The following is a 16,939-nucleotide window of genomic DNA, read 5'->3' on the forward strand; positions in this document are numbered from 1 at the left end:
TGATTAAATAAATAGCTAAAAGTTAACTTAGTTAGAATAAAATCCCCAGTATTGCCTATTATTAGAGGTTGCTGAGTTGTCATTGTGTCTCTGGAATACATTCTGTGTGCTGTGAAGACCCAGTCAAATGATAGAATTATAAATTGGCATGTCTTTCCCAATTCTCTGTACAATCTTACTTGGCTGCTCTACTACTTAATGTTTAAATCTGAAAGAGTATTGAGCACCATTAGAGACAGCGGTGCAGTAGATCACAGCTTCAAACTAGCACTTAAGAATGCAGAACAAGTTATGGTTTAAAGTGCAATTTGTCCGTGACAAACTTCATATATTTTAATACATTCCCTATCGAATAAATGAGTGGAAAAATTAACTCCTGAGAAATTTGATTGGTTAAATGTTTGCTAGTGAAAAATCTAATGTATAGCTTAAAATAAAAACATTTCACAGCTTTGTCTGTATACTGTACTGATGTTTGTATTGTTTGTGTGATGAAAACTTGTTTTATCATCGTATGATTCAGATTGTCTAGTCATAATTATATTGATAACAATGTTGATAAGTACAGAAGTACTATAAACCCCGCCACTTGGAGTGTATTAACCTTGAATCCTTTACAAAAAAAGGTAAAGAATCTTTAGAATGAAAATACTGACCTTTCAGATACTTTAACTTGATATTGGCAGTGACAACAGACTCAGTAAGATGCCTGTGCATACAATTGTTCTGGTAACATAACTTCTCCATAAATATAGTCATGCTGCTACACAGCTGGACAATTACTGAAATAAGCTAATTTGTAAATTCTGCATGTTCCTGTGTTCTCTATCACAACCAACCTTCTCAAATCCCAGAAGATACAGGTAAAGAGAATAAAAGCCAGATTGTATACCTTGTGTACTAAAACTCAGTTCACATCACTTTAGATGATTTTATCTGCCCTCCATTAAATTCTGCATCAGATAGACTATTGAAGTTGTTGGGGTAAAATTTAAGGGGAATTAGTGTATAACCAATGTATTTGAGATGGGCTAACTGCAGTAAGTAGCTCTTACTGAAACAAGCAAATAATGGAGGCTTCCAAACCCAGACAGGAACAAACAGGAACAAACTGTACTATTTCAAGATGTTTTTTTCACTGCATTTTGCATTAACTACTAACTGCTACTGCAAATGTTGATCTTTCATGGGTACTATATGGGCTATTCATTCATTCATAAATGATCTGTTTGGACAAATGGTATCTGTGTATATATTTCCCTACTCCCTTAACAACACCCCCCCTTTTTTTTTTAATTTGGTAGATCATGGGGAATTCATATGCAGGGCAACTGAAATCAGCCCGTTTTGAAGAAGCTCTTCACAACTCTATAGAAGCCTCTCTGAGATGCAGTAGTGTTGTCCCACGGCCAATCTTCTCTCAACTCTACCTGGACCCGGACCAACCTCCTTTCCTGCCAGAAGGTAACTATGCAAGTATGACACACTTCAATTTGTCATATTTTTTCTGTAAAGGGGCCCTCAAGCACTGGGGGACTGTGATTATAAAATATTACAGTTCAGTTAATTCTTTGACATAAAATCCATATGCCTTATGACATAAGATCCATCTTTTGTGCCTCTTAAAAGAAAGAGGGTTGTGGTATTTTGTTTCCAAGCATAGTATTGCTTTGAACTGCTGTGGATGTAGAGATGATTCTGTTTTTGTATTCTTTTCAGATGTGAAACCAAAGGTGGAAGAATTGGACAAAGAGTTGGTACATCGTTACACACAGAACGGTAGTCTGGATTTTTCTAATAACCAAACTGTTAATGAAATGGAAGATGAAGAGGAGGATGAAGACATGTCAGATTCAAGTAGTCCACCAATCCCATATTCACAAAAACCTGCCCCAGAAGGGTCTTGCACTACTGATGGTTAGTTCTCATTCCTGTGCTTAAATCAGTTCTCACCGTAATCTGTAGTATTTAAGGTTAGAAACTAGTAATAATGGAAACTGATCAAATGAATATGCTGAATTGTGATATTGCCTGGTGACCAAGGGAGTGATTTTTATAAAGGGACCAGTAGTGCAACCCTTACTCACATGAGTAGTCCTGCTCAGAAGTTTGGAACTGTGATCAAATTTTGGCTTTGGGCTGAGACTGCATTTTCAATTATAGCCCAAAACAGAATGTAACATTTTTCAAACATAAATTTAGAGGCTTTTTAAAGCATTCAAGCTATTTTAAAATGTTTTTAAACTCTCTAAAAATTATACCAGTTGACTTGCATGAGTAACTAACATAGACAGTCAGCCACAACCTTTTATATGACTTTGTAGAATTCCAAAAGATTTAAAAATAGCTGTTTAAAAATATAGCTAACAGTGATCAAGGCAATATTGAAATAAGGGGGTTTGATACAGGGTATAAAAAGGGATGTATTATTTGTGAGAAGTGGCTAAGGCTCATTATGGCCCTTATTTAGCTACTAAGAGCCAAACAGTGAACATCTTCCTTATATTAGTGAGTATTTACTCAGGTGAGTATTATCATAGACTTCAAAAGGGGTGCTCGCATGAGTATCTGCTTACCAGTGTAACAGGTTCAGGGTAAACTTTTGAAAAGGATAAACAGAATTGTCGACAGTGCTAATTACTCAAAATATGAGCAGTAAGGAAATGATTTTGGATATTATGTGGATAGAATTGTTGGGGAGATAGTTGTTAGGAGTAAATATTAAATAACTGGTTTACGTTGTTATTGATGTATCCTACAGACCTAAAAATTCCTTTAAAAAAAGAACCTATTCATAACTATTATATAAACTTATTTATGTTAATGTTAAATTTCTGCTGGTTGTTGGCCTCTTTGCAGTAGTTGTTATTAAATAGTAATTGTTTGCCAACAGCTACTATACACATCTGAAATTACCAGTTTTCTCCTTATACTTAGAACAGAATTTCTGTGGTAATTGGTGGCAAATGTTGACTTTTAAAAATATTCTTATATATTGATCCCTTTTGGATCAATCTGTCTTAGATGGGCATGCTTGTCCTCCAAACAAAGGAACCCCAAAAGCCTTGAATCCAAAAACACTGGTCTGTTATCGGAAATTGGGGAAAGTTATTGAGAGAGGTTTGTTGTGATGTACTATTCACATTGGCTGGTGTTTTCAGAGGTTTTTTTTTTTTTTTTACTACTTTTAGATTTTAGACGTGGGAATGGCACAGAAACTAAGTTGGTCTCACTGGTTGATGGTCTTGTAGCAACAGACCAAGATCAAGTGTTGATTCACTTAGGGCAGGTCTACACTACGGGGGAAAATCGATATAAGATATGCAACTTCAGCTACGTGAATAACATAGCTGAAGTCGAAGTATCTTATATTGAATTACTTACCGTCCTCACGGTGCGGGATTGACGTCCGTGGCTCCCCATGTCGACTCCGCTGCCGCCGTTCGCGTTGGTGGAGTTACGGAATCGACATTAGCGCGTTCGGGGATCGACATATCACATCTAGATGAGACACGATATATCGATCCCCGAGAAATCGATTGCTACCCGCCAATATGGCAGGTAGTGAAGACATACCCTTAGATTTGTCACAGCATAGGATGCCATTTATCCTGATGATGCAGCACTGACATGTCTATGTAACTTGGCAGGGATAGATACGGTGGCTTTGTTGTTTTTTCTCCAAGTGGACTCCAATAGCCTTTGAGCAATTGCTTTCCTGCTCCTAGGTTCTCTCATTGGAGTACTCTGGGGTTTTATTTTTCTTCCTTTTCAGCATGTGAGGCTATTTGGGGTGACATGTCCTCAGAATGTTGGTGGAATTTAGTTCTGTGCCTCCGTTTCACTTTCCCAGTGCCTGGCCAAGGTCAGGGCTTGAATGACAGCAAGCTGGTAGAAGTACACCCAGTTAAAGCCATAAAGCGACAGTGGTGGATTGTGAGAAACAACCTGAGCAGATGAGGGAAGTGATTTTGGTCCTTTCAGGTGTGGAGTATGCCTGTCTTTGGTTGCTAAGTTGTACAACCTTGGGGACCTGTTGGATCCCTGGCTGCTTCTAGCTGTCTAGACAGCAGCAGTTATTAAGAGTGTTCCTTTTCATATACAAACTGTGCCACAATCATCCATGCCTTTCTAACCTCCAGTCTGGATTACTGCACATGGCTCTCTTTGGGGCTACACTTGACGACTTGGGGGTACTTTTAGTGCAGGTAGGTGCTCAGAAGGCCAGGGTGCTGAGTGCGATGTAAACATCTACACTATCCCCTGCATATTGTACTTAGTAGGGTTTCACACATGGAGCACTTTACATCCATGTTCTTTAGTTTGTACTTCCTTCAAATTCATTTGTGCATGCAATTCTGTTTGTTGGCTTTAACCTACAAAGCTCACTTAGATTTTTGGGTCCTGGTTACCTAATGCTGAGACTCAGTATTGACAATTGAGATAAGCTGAGGTGTTGAAGATGGCAAGTCCCTAGATGTCTGTTTCTGGAAAAGATGGAGGAAGGTGTGGTTTCAGTGATGGGTTCTTGACTCTGTAACTTTCTTTCCTCTTTGGTCTGACAGAGCAGAAGTGTAATGATATTGCGTGGTTGCAAAGCCTTTCTATGTGGGAGCTCATCAATTGGAAATGACCGGGGAAGAGAAAACTGGGTTTCTTAGTCGATCACAGGATGACTGTGCCTTCAATGTGATGTGGTCATGAAAAAGGCAAATGTTGATCCTAGCATGTATTTCCAGTAGAGATGGGGAAGTATTAATGCCAGTGTACAAAGCACTGGTAAAACCTTGTCTGGAATGCTGTGTACAGTTCTGGGCACCCACGTTCAAGAAAGCTGAATTCAAACAGGAACAGGTGCATAGAACAGCTACTAGGATGATCAGGAGAATGGAGAGTTTCCTTTTTTGAAAGGAGACTAAAAGATCTTGGTTTGGTAACCTGGCAAAATGAAGGCAGAGAGAAGAATATTTTTGCCGTCTGTGGTATTTCTAAACAGCTCTTGACAGTGTGTCTCTCAGCCCGGGTTGACAGTCTTGTGGTGGCAGGGTTCATGCTAGTGCACTGGAAATAGCAATGTGGATATTTGGCTCAGGCAGCAGCTTGAGCTTGGGCTCTAGGGCAGGGGCTCTCAGACTTTTTTACTGGTGACCCCTTTCACTTAGAAAGTCTCTGAGTGCGACCCCCCCAAATTAAAAATATGTTTTTATATATTTAACACCATTATAAATGCTGGAGGCAAAGCGGGGTTTGGGGTGGATGTTGACAGCTTGCAACCCCCCATGTAATAACCTCGTGACCCCCTGAGGGGCCCTGACTCCCAGTTTGAGAACCTCTGCTCTAGGGCGTGGGGCGAGCTTCAGAGTCCAAACTCCAGCGTGAGCTGTAATCTAAAAGCATCATCCACACAGCTATTTAAAAAATATTAGCGCAAGTGCTACTAGCATGGGTGTGTGGACCCATGGTGGGAGGCTCACTCCCAGATGCTGTGTAGACGTACCCTATAAATACATAAAGGGGGTAAAAGACAGGGAGGGAAAAGAGCTATTTAAGCTAAATAGCAATGTTGGCACTACTGGATATAAATTGGCCATGAATAAATTTAGGCTGGAAATTGGAAGAAAGTTTCTAAACATCAAAGGAGTGAGGCTCTGGAACAGCCTTCCAATAGGAGTAGTGGGGGCAAACAACGTAACTAGTTTTAAAATGGATTGTGTTGAATTTATGAATGGGATGATATGACCGAGTTGTCCAGAATAGCAGAGGATTAGACTCAATGACCCAGGAGGTCCCTTTCAGTTCTATGTCTCATGTTCCTGTTAAGGGTTTTCCTGAAGATGCTGGGTTGGTGGGGAGGGATTTTATTTTTTGATTGTTGGAAAAGGAGAGGGAAGAAATTTTAAAACATTGCTGACATTTCATAAGAGTAGTTGTAGACTGACAGATTTATTGATTCTGAGGCTAGAAGGAACCATAGTGATCTTCTAGTTTGACCTTCTGTATAACACAGGCCATAGAATCCCCAAAATAATTCCATTTAAACTAGAGCATATCTTTTTTTAAAAATCCAATTGAAGTAAAAATTGTCAGTGATGGAGACTGCTCCAAGACCCTTGGTAAATGGTTCCAATGGTTAATTACCCTCACTGTTAAAAATTTATACTTTATTTCCAGTCTGAATTTACCCAGCTTCATCTTCATTGGCTCTTGTCTGCTAGATTGAAGAACCCATTATCAAATATTTGTTCTCCATGTATATACTTATAAACTATGATTGAGTCACTCCTTAACTGTCTGTTAGGCTTGAGGCTACTTGAGTCTATCACTATAAGGCATGTTTCAGAGTAGAAGCTGTGTTAGTCTGTATCAGCAAAAAGAACAGGAGTACTTGTGGCACCCTAGAGACTAACAAATTTATTTCAGCATAAGCTTTCATGGGCTACAGCTCACTTTTTCGGATGCATAGAATGGAACATACAGTAAGAAGATATTTATACATACAGAGAACATGAAAAGGTGGAAGTACCCATACCAACTGTAAGAGGCTAATTAGCCTCATGTTCTCTGTATGTATAAATATCCTCTTACTGTATGTTCCACTCTATGCATGCGATGAAGTGGGCTGTAGCCCACGAAAGCTTATGCTTAAATAAATTGGTTAGTCTCTAAGGTGCTACAAGTACTCCTGTTCTTTTTACTATAAGGCATGTTTTCTAATTATTCTCTTGGCTCTTCTCTGAACCCGCGTCAATTGATAGATTGTGTGTAATGTTGTAAGTGCATGGGTACCCAAACGTTCATTTTCTACGCCACGTCTAAACAAAGAAATTGACTTGGTGACCACCTTTCCTCCTATATGTGTTCATATAAATCACCTAACCTTCCATTTTCCATTGCATGACATCTCTGAACCAACTCAGCAGTTGCTCATAAAGAAAAGTAATATTAGGATAGAATTCAAAATAATAGATGAAAAATTAAAAGTTGAAGCTGCTCAGGGTGCTCCAAGCTGAACGTGTACTGGATTGGGTCCTTGGTGCCTAAGTCTGCAATTCATGAGTTTTACTGATTATACAGATACTTTGGGTGAAATGTCTAAGGGGTTGTACCTTATGTGGGGTGAAATCCTGGTCCTATTGAAGTCAATGGTAGTTGTGTCATTGATTTCAGTGAGGCCAGGATTTCACCCATGGTCATTTCATATTCCATATAACATCCTAATTTTTATTAAGAAATCACATAATTCCCCAAATTCACATGGCTGAGTTGTAAATCAGTCAGAAACACATCAACTGGTTTGTATTGCCTTTGATAATTAATGAATAAAATGCAAGTAACATTTTTGCTGAACATTCTTCCTAACTTGGCAGTAGCAGAAGGTCCTTTACCCTTCTTGTTGGAAGACCGTTGTAGAGTGACAAATCCACATAATTATTCTGTTTGTAAAAATAAAGCCTTTTTTAGCAATAAGCATAAGTGTTTCTTTTTGGTTTTTGGCAGAAGTTTTAACTTCAAATGGATTTTTATAGCCCAGTTATAAACTTCTGTGAAGGTTACAATGGAAATACTGACAGCTTTTAGCATAATGACTTCAAATGTACAACTAGATAATATAGTAAACAGTTCTTAACCTCTTGATTGCAATGCCTTTAAAGCATGTTTGTCCTAATTTGTGGAATGGCATTATATGCAAGATGTGTGAAACACAATAATAGCACCTTCCTTTTGTTAGTAAATCCTCAATTTACCTGGGGTCTAAAGAAGGTCAAAAGTAATTTCAGAGGCAATTAAGTAAGCAGGTACTTAACACCTGATCAGTTACTGTGAAGTTACAATAGTGAGTGACAGTGAACTGCAATTCATATGTAATTCCTGGAAGCTAATTTCTTATGCAAATATATTTTTTGCAGTACAGATAACAGGTTTGTACCCCACACTAAGGCTGTTGTTTGTTACTTTTAGGTGAAAAACAATATCAAAATAAAAGATCCTTGCTTTCAAAAGATTTTAGCACTTTTGCTTGTATTTTCACAGCTGTGCGGACAAGAATATTCCTTATTGGGCAGACAGGCCTATGGTAGTTTAAATTAAGAGATGATTGTAGAATGCAAACATGCTTGCGTGAAGGAAAACATTTGAATTTTCTTCCAAAGAAATGCAGATGATGTCCCTAGGAGCTATTCATTATTCTTCTTTCCCATTGCTTTTGGCACTTTGCAAATTACTAATCAGGATTTAAGTGCCTGTTGCTTTTCCAAAAAAAAAAAAAAAAAAGCTGAGGATCCCATGGTCAAATCTTTTTTTTTAAATTATTATTATTATTTTTGAGGGGGAAGGGACTCAAATGGCTCATTTGTGTACTTTTATTTTTTTAAATTATTTTCTAAACGTAAGGATTATAATGGTTGATTTTGTTGGCCAGGTGACAGCTAAAAGATTTTTTTTTTTTAGGGCTATTGATTTAATCACCGTTAACTCATGCAGTTAACTCAAAAAATTGTGATTTAATCACAGTTTTAATCGCAGTGTTAAACAATAGAATACCAATTTAAATTTATTAAATATTTTTGGATGTTTTTTTCTACGTTTTCAAATATATTGATTTCAGTTACAACACAGAATACAAAGTGTACAGTGCTCACTTTATATTATTATTATTATAAATATTTGCACTGTAAAAATTATAAACAAAAGAAATAGTATTTTTCAGTTCACCTCATACAATACTGTAAAGCAATCTCTTTATCGTGAATGTGGAATTTACAACTGTAGATTTTTTTTGTTGTTACATAACTGTACTGAAAAACAAAACAATGTAAAACTTTAGAGCCTGCAAGTCCACTCAGTCGTACTTCTTGTTCAGCCAATCACTAAGACAAATAAGTTTTATGTTTTTGGGAGATAAAGCTGCTGGCTTCTTATTTACAATGTCACCTGAAAATGAGAACAAGCATTGGCCTGGCACTTTTGTAGCCGGCATTGCAAGGTATTTACGTGCCAGATATACTAAACATTCGTATGCCTCTTCATGCTTCGGCCACCAACCAATTGTTTTATTTTTGAATAAGTTATTTTTTGTACATAATTCTACATTTGTAAGTTCAACATTCATGATAAAGAGATAGTATTACAGTACTTGTATGAGGTAAATTGAAACATACTATTTCTTTTGTTTTTATAGCACTAACATTTGTAATAAAAATAAAGTGAGCACTGTATGCTTTGTGGTCTGTGTTGTAATTGAAATCAATGTATTTGAAAATGTAGAAAAAATCCCAAAATATTTAAATAAAGGTATTCTAATATTGTTTAACATTTTTAATATTAACATGATTAATATTTTTAATCGCTTGACAGCCCTAGTTTCCCCCCCCACACACACACTCTTCATGTGTACCTATACATAAGCAGATACCTGTATCCATGCAAATAGCAATAAAGGGCTAAATTTCCAAATCTAGCCTGTATTGGTGAATGCATCATTTTTATAGTACAAGTTGCAATCATTTGTGTAAACAACTTGTACCTACTGTCACTTGACAGAATTTTCATGTATAAATCCCTATATAAATGAGTGTATATATAGTGCAAATAGACTTGATATGAACCAAATCTAAAAAAAATTATGCATGCAAGTTACACAAGCACAAATTAGAAGTCAGATTTTGAAAATGTGTCCCTTATTGATGTTTACATGGATATAGCTGTATATATTTGATATTTAATTATCCACACAAAATCATGGAGGAAAAAAAATTAGCGCTCTGAACTTCTGGCTAGCCAGAAAAATAAAATGTTATGACTGGATTTTTTTGAGAAAACAATTAACAAAAATACTCCATACAAATGAATCATTTTGTTGCTAAGGAAGTGATCCTTGCATGGGTGGGAAAGAAGAATAATGGATGGCTCTTGGGGATACTGTCTATATTATTTTGGAAGAAAATTCAAGATTTTTCTTCATAGAGCAGATATGTATTCTCTGATAATCTCTTACTTTAAACTAACACAGAAGTACCTGGCCAAAATTATTAATCTACTCTTTCTGATTCAGCTATTGATATGCAAAAACAAAATCCCCTAAAGTCTTTGTAAATAAAAATATTTTCTTTATAGACATGTCTCTAACAGCTATCAATTAAAGCTGCTTGCACAAATGGAAGCCAAGTATGGATCCCTTTAAAAGTTCAGCCTTAAAGAGTGTGAATTAAATGCATAAAACAAGAAAATCAGTCCTGAGTGCAACCTATTGCTGTCATTTCTTCAACCTCCTCCCTGGCTCACCCTCAGCATAAAGACGAACTTTTAACATCACCTCTGTTTTTTCATGGCTTTTTAAATTTTTAAGCTAGATGGTAAACCTTGTTTAAATGTTGGTTTTATGTTCAAATATCTTTCTGGTTTTTGCATTTGTCAAGCTATTTTTTAGTAGCATAAACAAAAGATAATACAGGAGAACAATTATAAAGGTATGCATGGTGACAGTATACTGTACCAGTTCCATAAGAAGTGTTTGCAGTTTACTGTGGAACTTGTGAATATCTAAGTATATAGTAATGGCAGCTTCTCATCTATTATCTTGTGTAAATATTAGAAGACTTATCTACATTGTAGTATGTACCATTATAGGCTGTGTATGTACAGCATTTATATAATAGAATTTATTTATCCTAATTGAATAGGGAGCATGAAATTTATGCAAACAGCCTCTCAAATAAGAGGATACTATTGTCTTTAGACTCTATAGTATCAGCCTCTCATACATAGGCTAGTTTCAATCTGTACTGCTAAGACAGTGGTTCCTAAACTTTTGAGAGTCCTGCGTCCTCTTATCCCGTCAGTGCCCTCTCTGCCCCACAGGGCTCGGAGCAGGGCTGTGGCTTGTGAGGGTGGGGGACATGGACAGGGGTAAGAGGGCAGAGGCTGAGGCTGCAGCTGGGGGTGGGTCTGGGGCCAGGAGCGGGGCAGTGGCTGGACTGTGGTAGGGGCTGGCAGCCAGGCCATGGCCAGGTGCGGCTCCACTCTGGTTTTGCCCTCCACCTTGGCCTCAGGCCAGGAACGGAGAGACAGCCAGTGGCTGAGGCTGGGGACAGGAGCCAGGGCTGCGGCTGGGGGCTGGACCAGAGAAGTGGAGGGGGCTGGGTGGCACTCCCTTCCTCCTACCCATGGGGGTTGGCCCAGGCTCTGCCATGCCCCACCCCCCGGGATGGTCCTCCATACCCCTCCCCCAGGGGGCACACCCCACAGTTTGGGGACCTTGGTGCTAAGATATTCTGGTGTAACACAAATGTGCCTTGGTGCAGTGGTATATGCTCAGAAGATGACTGTTAAAATGTTATGAACTATTCCTGGTTGCTTTTTCCCCTTGGGGCTCCTTCTAGGGCTTTGAGGATTTCCTGTTCTCTCCTTCACACTGAGACCTCATCAGAACTGATGGTATGAATCTGTCCTAAACACAGCTTAAATTGTGTTCCTACTAACACCTTTTCAATGTGATTTGTTAGGCCTGTCTCAGTCAGGGTGATGGGCATGCTATGTACTTTTATCCAAACATTCCTACTGGTGCTAACCTGAGTTCAGTTGAATTAGCGTTAGAACATTAGTAGTCCTGCTTTAGGTGGGGTTTTAGCTGCTAACAAGATGTTTAGCACAGTGATGCCTACCTATTTTGGCAAGTCAGATTAAAACAGTGCTGAAAACTATTGACTGCCAAAACCCTGGGTACCCTAGATATCCTAGTTTTGCTAACAAGAACACATTGTAGCATAAAGCGCCAACAGTCAGTGTTAGAGCAGTTGGGAACTTTTTTGATAACATTTCCTAGTTAAGACCATACTAAAGAGTAATTGTTAAAACCCTGTTTAAAACAATCACATCTGTTGTATCATAAGCCTTTTTGTATAATAGCAAAATTACTCATTGCTGACCCCTGTTGTCATCAGTGGGTAATTTTGCCGTTTTAGACCAAGGCATAGGCTGGTATTTTCAAAGGAACCAAAGAGAGTTAGGCACACTACTACTTCCAGTGAATGTCAGTGGGATTTGAGTATCTAATGAACTGAGGCTTCTTTGAAAATGTTAGCCATAATATTGCAATAGTATGTACCACCCACAGCTGGGTAAGCAGGCACTTTACATTTTGAGTAAAATACAATTTACCCAGAAGAGCTCCTTTTATCTACAACCGGGTTACAACTCCACCTGTGTGATGTCTCCCCTGATTACACTAAACTTGTTTATGCTGAAATATTACATGTCTTCCGTTTGATTCAGCAAAATAGGGTTTTCCATCAAGCAATGGTGCAGTAATACTGAATAGGCTGTATGCTACTGGAGTGTCTTCACCTGTGTGAACTTGTGCACTTATGTGAGTTAACATTGTGTGGAGGATGCCATTTTGGCCCTACTTAAGGGTAAAGTTATGTACATGCATGATTTTTTACAAGATCAGGGTGTACAGTATTAAAGTACATATGCCTTTTAGTATTTACATCATAGATGGTAATACCTTGGATGTGGCTGTTAAAATTGAATTAATAATGAAGGTTTATAATAGTTTGCTACAGCCAATACAGTAGAGCCTTTTGAAACTGTGCTTTGGTAAACTTCACTGTATATGCACAAATGGGCACTGGAAAAGGATTTTCAGGTTTACTTCAGTGCACACCAGGAAGGTTCTGCTACTGTGGCAGAGGAAAGACCATGCTCCCTGTCAGCCAATAGTGGAGTGCCCTGTCACCTGCATACTCCCATATTTGCTAATGCCCTGAAACAAAACTACTTACCACTTCCTGCTGCAGCTGACAGATGGGCGAGCTTTCCTGCATCTGTAGAAGTGAAAATTAGGTAGGGGCGTACTAGCATAGAGCCAGATTAGCAAAATGGCTTATGAAGCTATTGTGTGTGCTCTGCATTAGCAAGGCAACCTGTGCTGAAATTGTTAGCATGAGCCATTTATAAATGTGGCTTTATAATGCTTCCACTAACAGTTTCATTCCCTATGAAGAGAGAGACCAAAAGGTCCCTTGTCACTATATCCCTTCCTGTGGAGGAGGAGAAGAGATGAAGATGGCTCCCTCTGGTGTCTGTCATCTCAGTCTTCAAAGCGGAACTAGAAGTTAATCGGGGAGAGAGAAGGGCAAGATTTTGTTCTGTTGTAAATAGTTTGGGATCCATAATGGGGCTGCCTTGACTTATGCCAGCAAAGAAAGTGGCCAATCATTTTGATCCCTGTAAATCCAATACAGATGCTGGTTGACTGGCCCACGGATGGGTTTTTATTTTTAAAGTTAAACACAAACACACAAAATTCAACTTCAATATCATGTTAACCTACATTATGAACCAATGATAACACAACAAATTCTCTCTCTTTCTGATTTGTTCTTAACTCAGAAATTGCTTTTTAATTTTTTTAAAAATTGGAAATTTCAAAAATGCCTAAACAAACAAGTTGTGAATTTTGAAAAATGTCTTTAAGTCTGATATGGCTGAGTTTAGTTTTTTATGAGGGCAGGGGCAAACAGCAACAATCTTCTGAAAAACCTATTGCTGACATGAGTGTTTACACGCCTCTTTTTCTTCAAAGAAAACGGTATAAACTGCTGAAAAATGGATTGCATCATATAAGCCAGGGGCTCTCAAACTTTTTTTTACTGGTGACCTCTTTCACATAGCAAGCCTCTAAGTGCGACCCCCCACTTATAAATTAAAAACACTTTTAAAATAGATTTAACACCATTGTAAATGCTGGAGGCAAAGCAGGATTTGGGGGGGAGGTTGACCGCGACCCCCCATGTAATAACCTTCCAACCCCCTGAGGGGTCCTGACCCCCAGTTTGAGAACTCCTGACATAAGCAGTAACAGTTTATAAACATATCTATCTACATCTATAGATACAGATAACAGTCAATGTAAGGCCTGGTGTACACTACGCGTTTAAACCGGTTTTAGGAGCGTTAAACCGATTTAACACCACACCCGTCCACACTAAGAGGCCCTTTATATCGATATAAAGGGCTCTTTAAACCGGTTTCTGTACTCCTCCCTAATGAGAGGAGTAGCGCTAATATCGGTATTACCATATCGGATTAGGGTTAGTGTGGCCGCAAATCGACGGTATTGGCCTCCGGGCAGTATCCCGCAGTGCACCACTGACGGCTCTGGACAGCAATCTGAACTCGGATGCAGTGGCCAGGTAGACAGGAAAAGCCCCGCGAACTTTTGAATATCATTTCCTGTTTGCCCAGTGTGGAGCTCCGATCAGCACGGGTGGCGATGCAGTCCAAAATCAAAATCCAAAAAGAGCTCCAGCATGGACCGTATGGATGTGATCGCTGTATGGGCAGGCAAATCTGTTCTATCAGAGCTCTGTTACAGAAGACGAAATTCCAAAGCATTTAAAAAAAAATCTCCAGACAGAGGCCACAGCAGGGACTCAGCACAGTGCTGCGTGACAAACGTAACGGAAAGCCAAAGAATCAAATGGACGCTCATGGAGGGAGGGAGGGGGGACTGAGGACTCAAGCTATCCCACAGTTCCTGCAGTCTCCGAAAAGCATTTGCATTCTTGGCTGAGCTCCCAATGCCTGTAGTGTCAAACACATTGTCCGCGGTGGTTCAGGGCATAGCTCGTCAATTTACCCCCCTCACCCACCCCCAGAAGTAAAAGGGAAAAAAATCCTCTCTTGACTCTTTTAAATGTCACCCTGTGTTTACTGAATGCTGCTGATAGACGCGATGCTGCAGCAGTCAACTGCAGCATCCTCGCCCCCCACTCCTTGGTGGCTGATGGTACAATATGGCTGATATCCATCGTCGTCATCCTCAGCCTTGTGGCAGATGGTGCAGTGCAGTAGGACTGGTATCTGTCCTCATCATCAGCCCGTGAGTGCTCCTGGCTGGCCTCCGGTGAGGTCGGCCGGGGGCGCCTGGGTAAAAAACTCCTGATCATTCCCAGTAGGTGGTACAGAACGGCTGGTAACCATCTTCAGCATAGCAACAGGGGGCTGAGCTCCATCAGCCCCTGCCCTTCATGTGTAAAGAAAAGATTCTGTACTGCCTGGACTATCATAGCAGCGGGATGCTGGGCTCCTCTCCCCCACACTGCTTAATGTCCTGTCTGGACTATCATAGCAGCTGGAGGCTGCCTTCCCCTCATTTTATCTCACTAACAAGTCACTGTTTCTTATTCCTGCATTCTTTATTACTTCATCACACAAATGGGGGGACATTGCAACGGTAGCCCAGGAAGGCTGGGGGAGGAGGGAATCAACAGGTGGGGTTGTTGCAGGGGCACCCCCTGTGAATGGCATGCAGCTCATCATTTCTGCGGGATCTGACACGGAGCGGCTGTGCTCTCTGGTTCTCTGATACACTGGTTCTCTAGTATACTTGCCCCATATTCTAGGCAGGACTGATTCTATTTTTAGGTACCTTAAAGGAGGGATTGACTCGGGGAGTCATTCCCATTTTTGTCTTTTGCGCCCCCGGCCGATCTCAGCCAGGGGCACCTATGACAGCAGCGATGGTACAGCACAGAAGGACTGGTAACCGTCATCTCATTGCCAATTTACAATGGCATGGTAGATGGTACAGAACAGCTGATAACCATCTCTGCTATCATGCAAAAGCAAATGAATGCTGCTGTGACGCGCTGCTGAATCACCTCTGTCAGCGGCATCTAGTACACATACGGTGACAGTGACAAAAGGCAAAACAGGCTTCGTGGTTGCCATGCTAATGGCATCTGCCAGGGAAATCCAGGGGAAAAGGGCACAAAATGATTGTCTGCCGTTGCTTTCCCAGAGGAAGGAGTGACTGACGACGTTTACCCAGAACCACCCGCGACAATGATTTTTGCCCCATCAGGCACTGGGATCTCAACCCAGAATTCCAAGGGGCGGGGGAGACTGTGGGAACTATGGGATAGCTACGGAATAGCTACCCACAGTGCAACGCTCCAGAAATCTATGCTAGCCTCGGACCATGGACGCACACCACCGAATTAATGTGCTTAGTGTGGCCGCGTGCACTTGATTTTATACAATCTGTTTTACTAAACCGGTTTATGTAAAATCGGAATAATCCCGTAGTGTAGACGTACCCTAATACACAGATAGAAAATAGAAACTGGAGCACTCCCCCCCCCCCCCCAAAAAAACCCCCTCTTCTATTTGAATAATATATCACTGAATTTTTTTTTATTTGTGTCCTTGAGTATAAAGAGTTGGTGTAGGTATAATTTAGGGTCAAATTTCATAAACTACTGAAGGGTTTTTTTAGTGTTTTTTCTTAGTAAATACTGGATATATAGCAGTCTTTTTTGTTGTTAATATGTTTAGCACCAAGACCCAAAGTTAAAGACTGTCCCCTTTATAAAGCTTACAATCTAAAGAGAGATGCAGAGAAGATAGAACTCCTGGGAATAATTTAAGAGGTTTGTTTTGTTTTGTTTTTATGAACTCATTACTTTTTTTTGTTTAGTTTCAAGTGACGTGCAGTATAGATGGAAAGGAAACACGGGATGACTTTTGCACACCGTAGGGCTTTTTCATAAGTTTGAGTGTTTTAGTGTTTCTTCTATTTAAACAGTGGCTTGAACAGTGGAAAAGGTATCGGCTTCTTAGCCATTTGATTTCTGATCTCCATAGTTTTACTTGCTTTCTCCAATCAGAAGCCTTTTAGGTAAATAATGGCTATTTATTTTCTCTGAATCCCCCTGCCAGTGAATTTGTATCCTTATTAAGGACCTGATCCAAAGCCCACGCTGAGCTCAAGGGAAGTCTTTCCCCTGACCTCAGTGGGCTTTGGATTAGACTCTAAACGATGATACATTTACACAATGTACGTATTTTCTAAAAAAAATAAAAAAAAATAAAAAAAAAATTAGATAATAATGGGAAACCTCTCTCTTGGCTGCTTTGCATAGCTGAAACAAAC

At 39.7% G+C, this 16,939-nt stretch overlaps 1 protein-coding gene across 10 annotated transcripts in view; it reads left to right on the forward strand.

Annotated features, from left to right (window-relative positions):
• GREB1L (GREB1 like retinoic acid receptor coactivator) overlaps positions 1-16,939 on the forward strand; it is a 219,043-nt gene that overhangs the window by 105,371 nt on the left and 96,733 nt on the right. For all 10 annotated transcript variants that reach the window (XM_039522151.1, XM_039522145.1, XM_039522149.1 and 7 more), the window contains exons 3-4: positions 1,305-1,464; positions 1,720-1,917. In XM_039522151.1, the coding sequence (XP_039378085.1) occupies positions 1,308-1,464; positions 1,720-1,917 (355 nt within the window). In that variant the 5' untranslated portion in view covers positions 1,305-1,307. The remainder of the gene's footprint in view (positions 1-1,304; positions 1,465-1,719; positions 1,918-16,939) is intronic.

This window comes from Mauremys reevesii, linkage group 2, assembly GCF_016161935.1.
Source record: "Mauremys reevesii isolate NIE-2019 linkage group 2, ASM1616193v1, whole genome shotgun sequence".
In the NCBI taxonomy this organism is placed as follows: domain Eukaryota; kingdom Metazoa; phylum Chordata; order Testudines; family Geoemydidae; genus Mauremys; species Mauremys reevesii.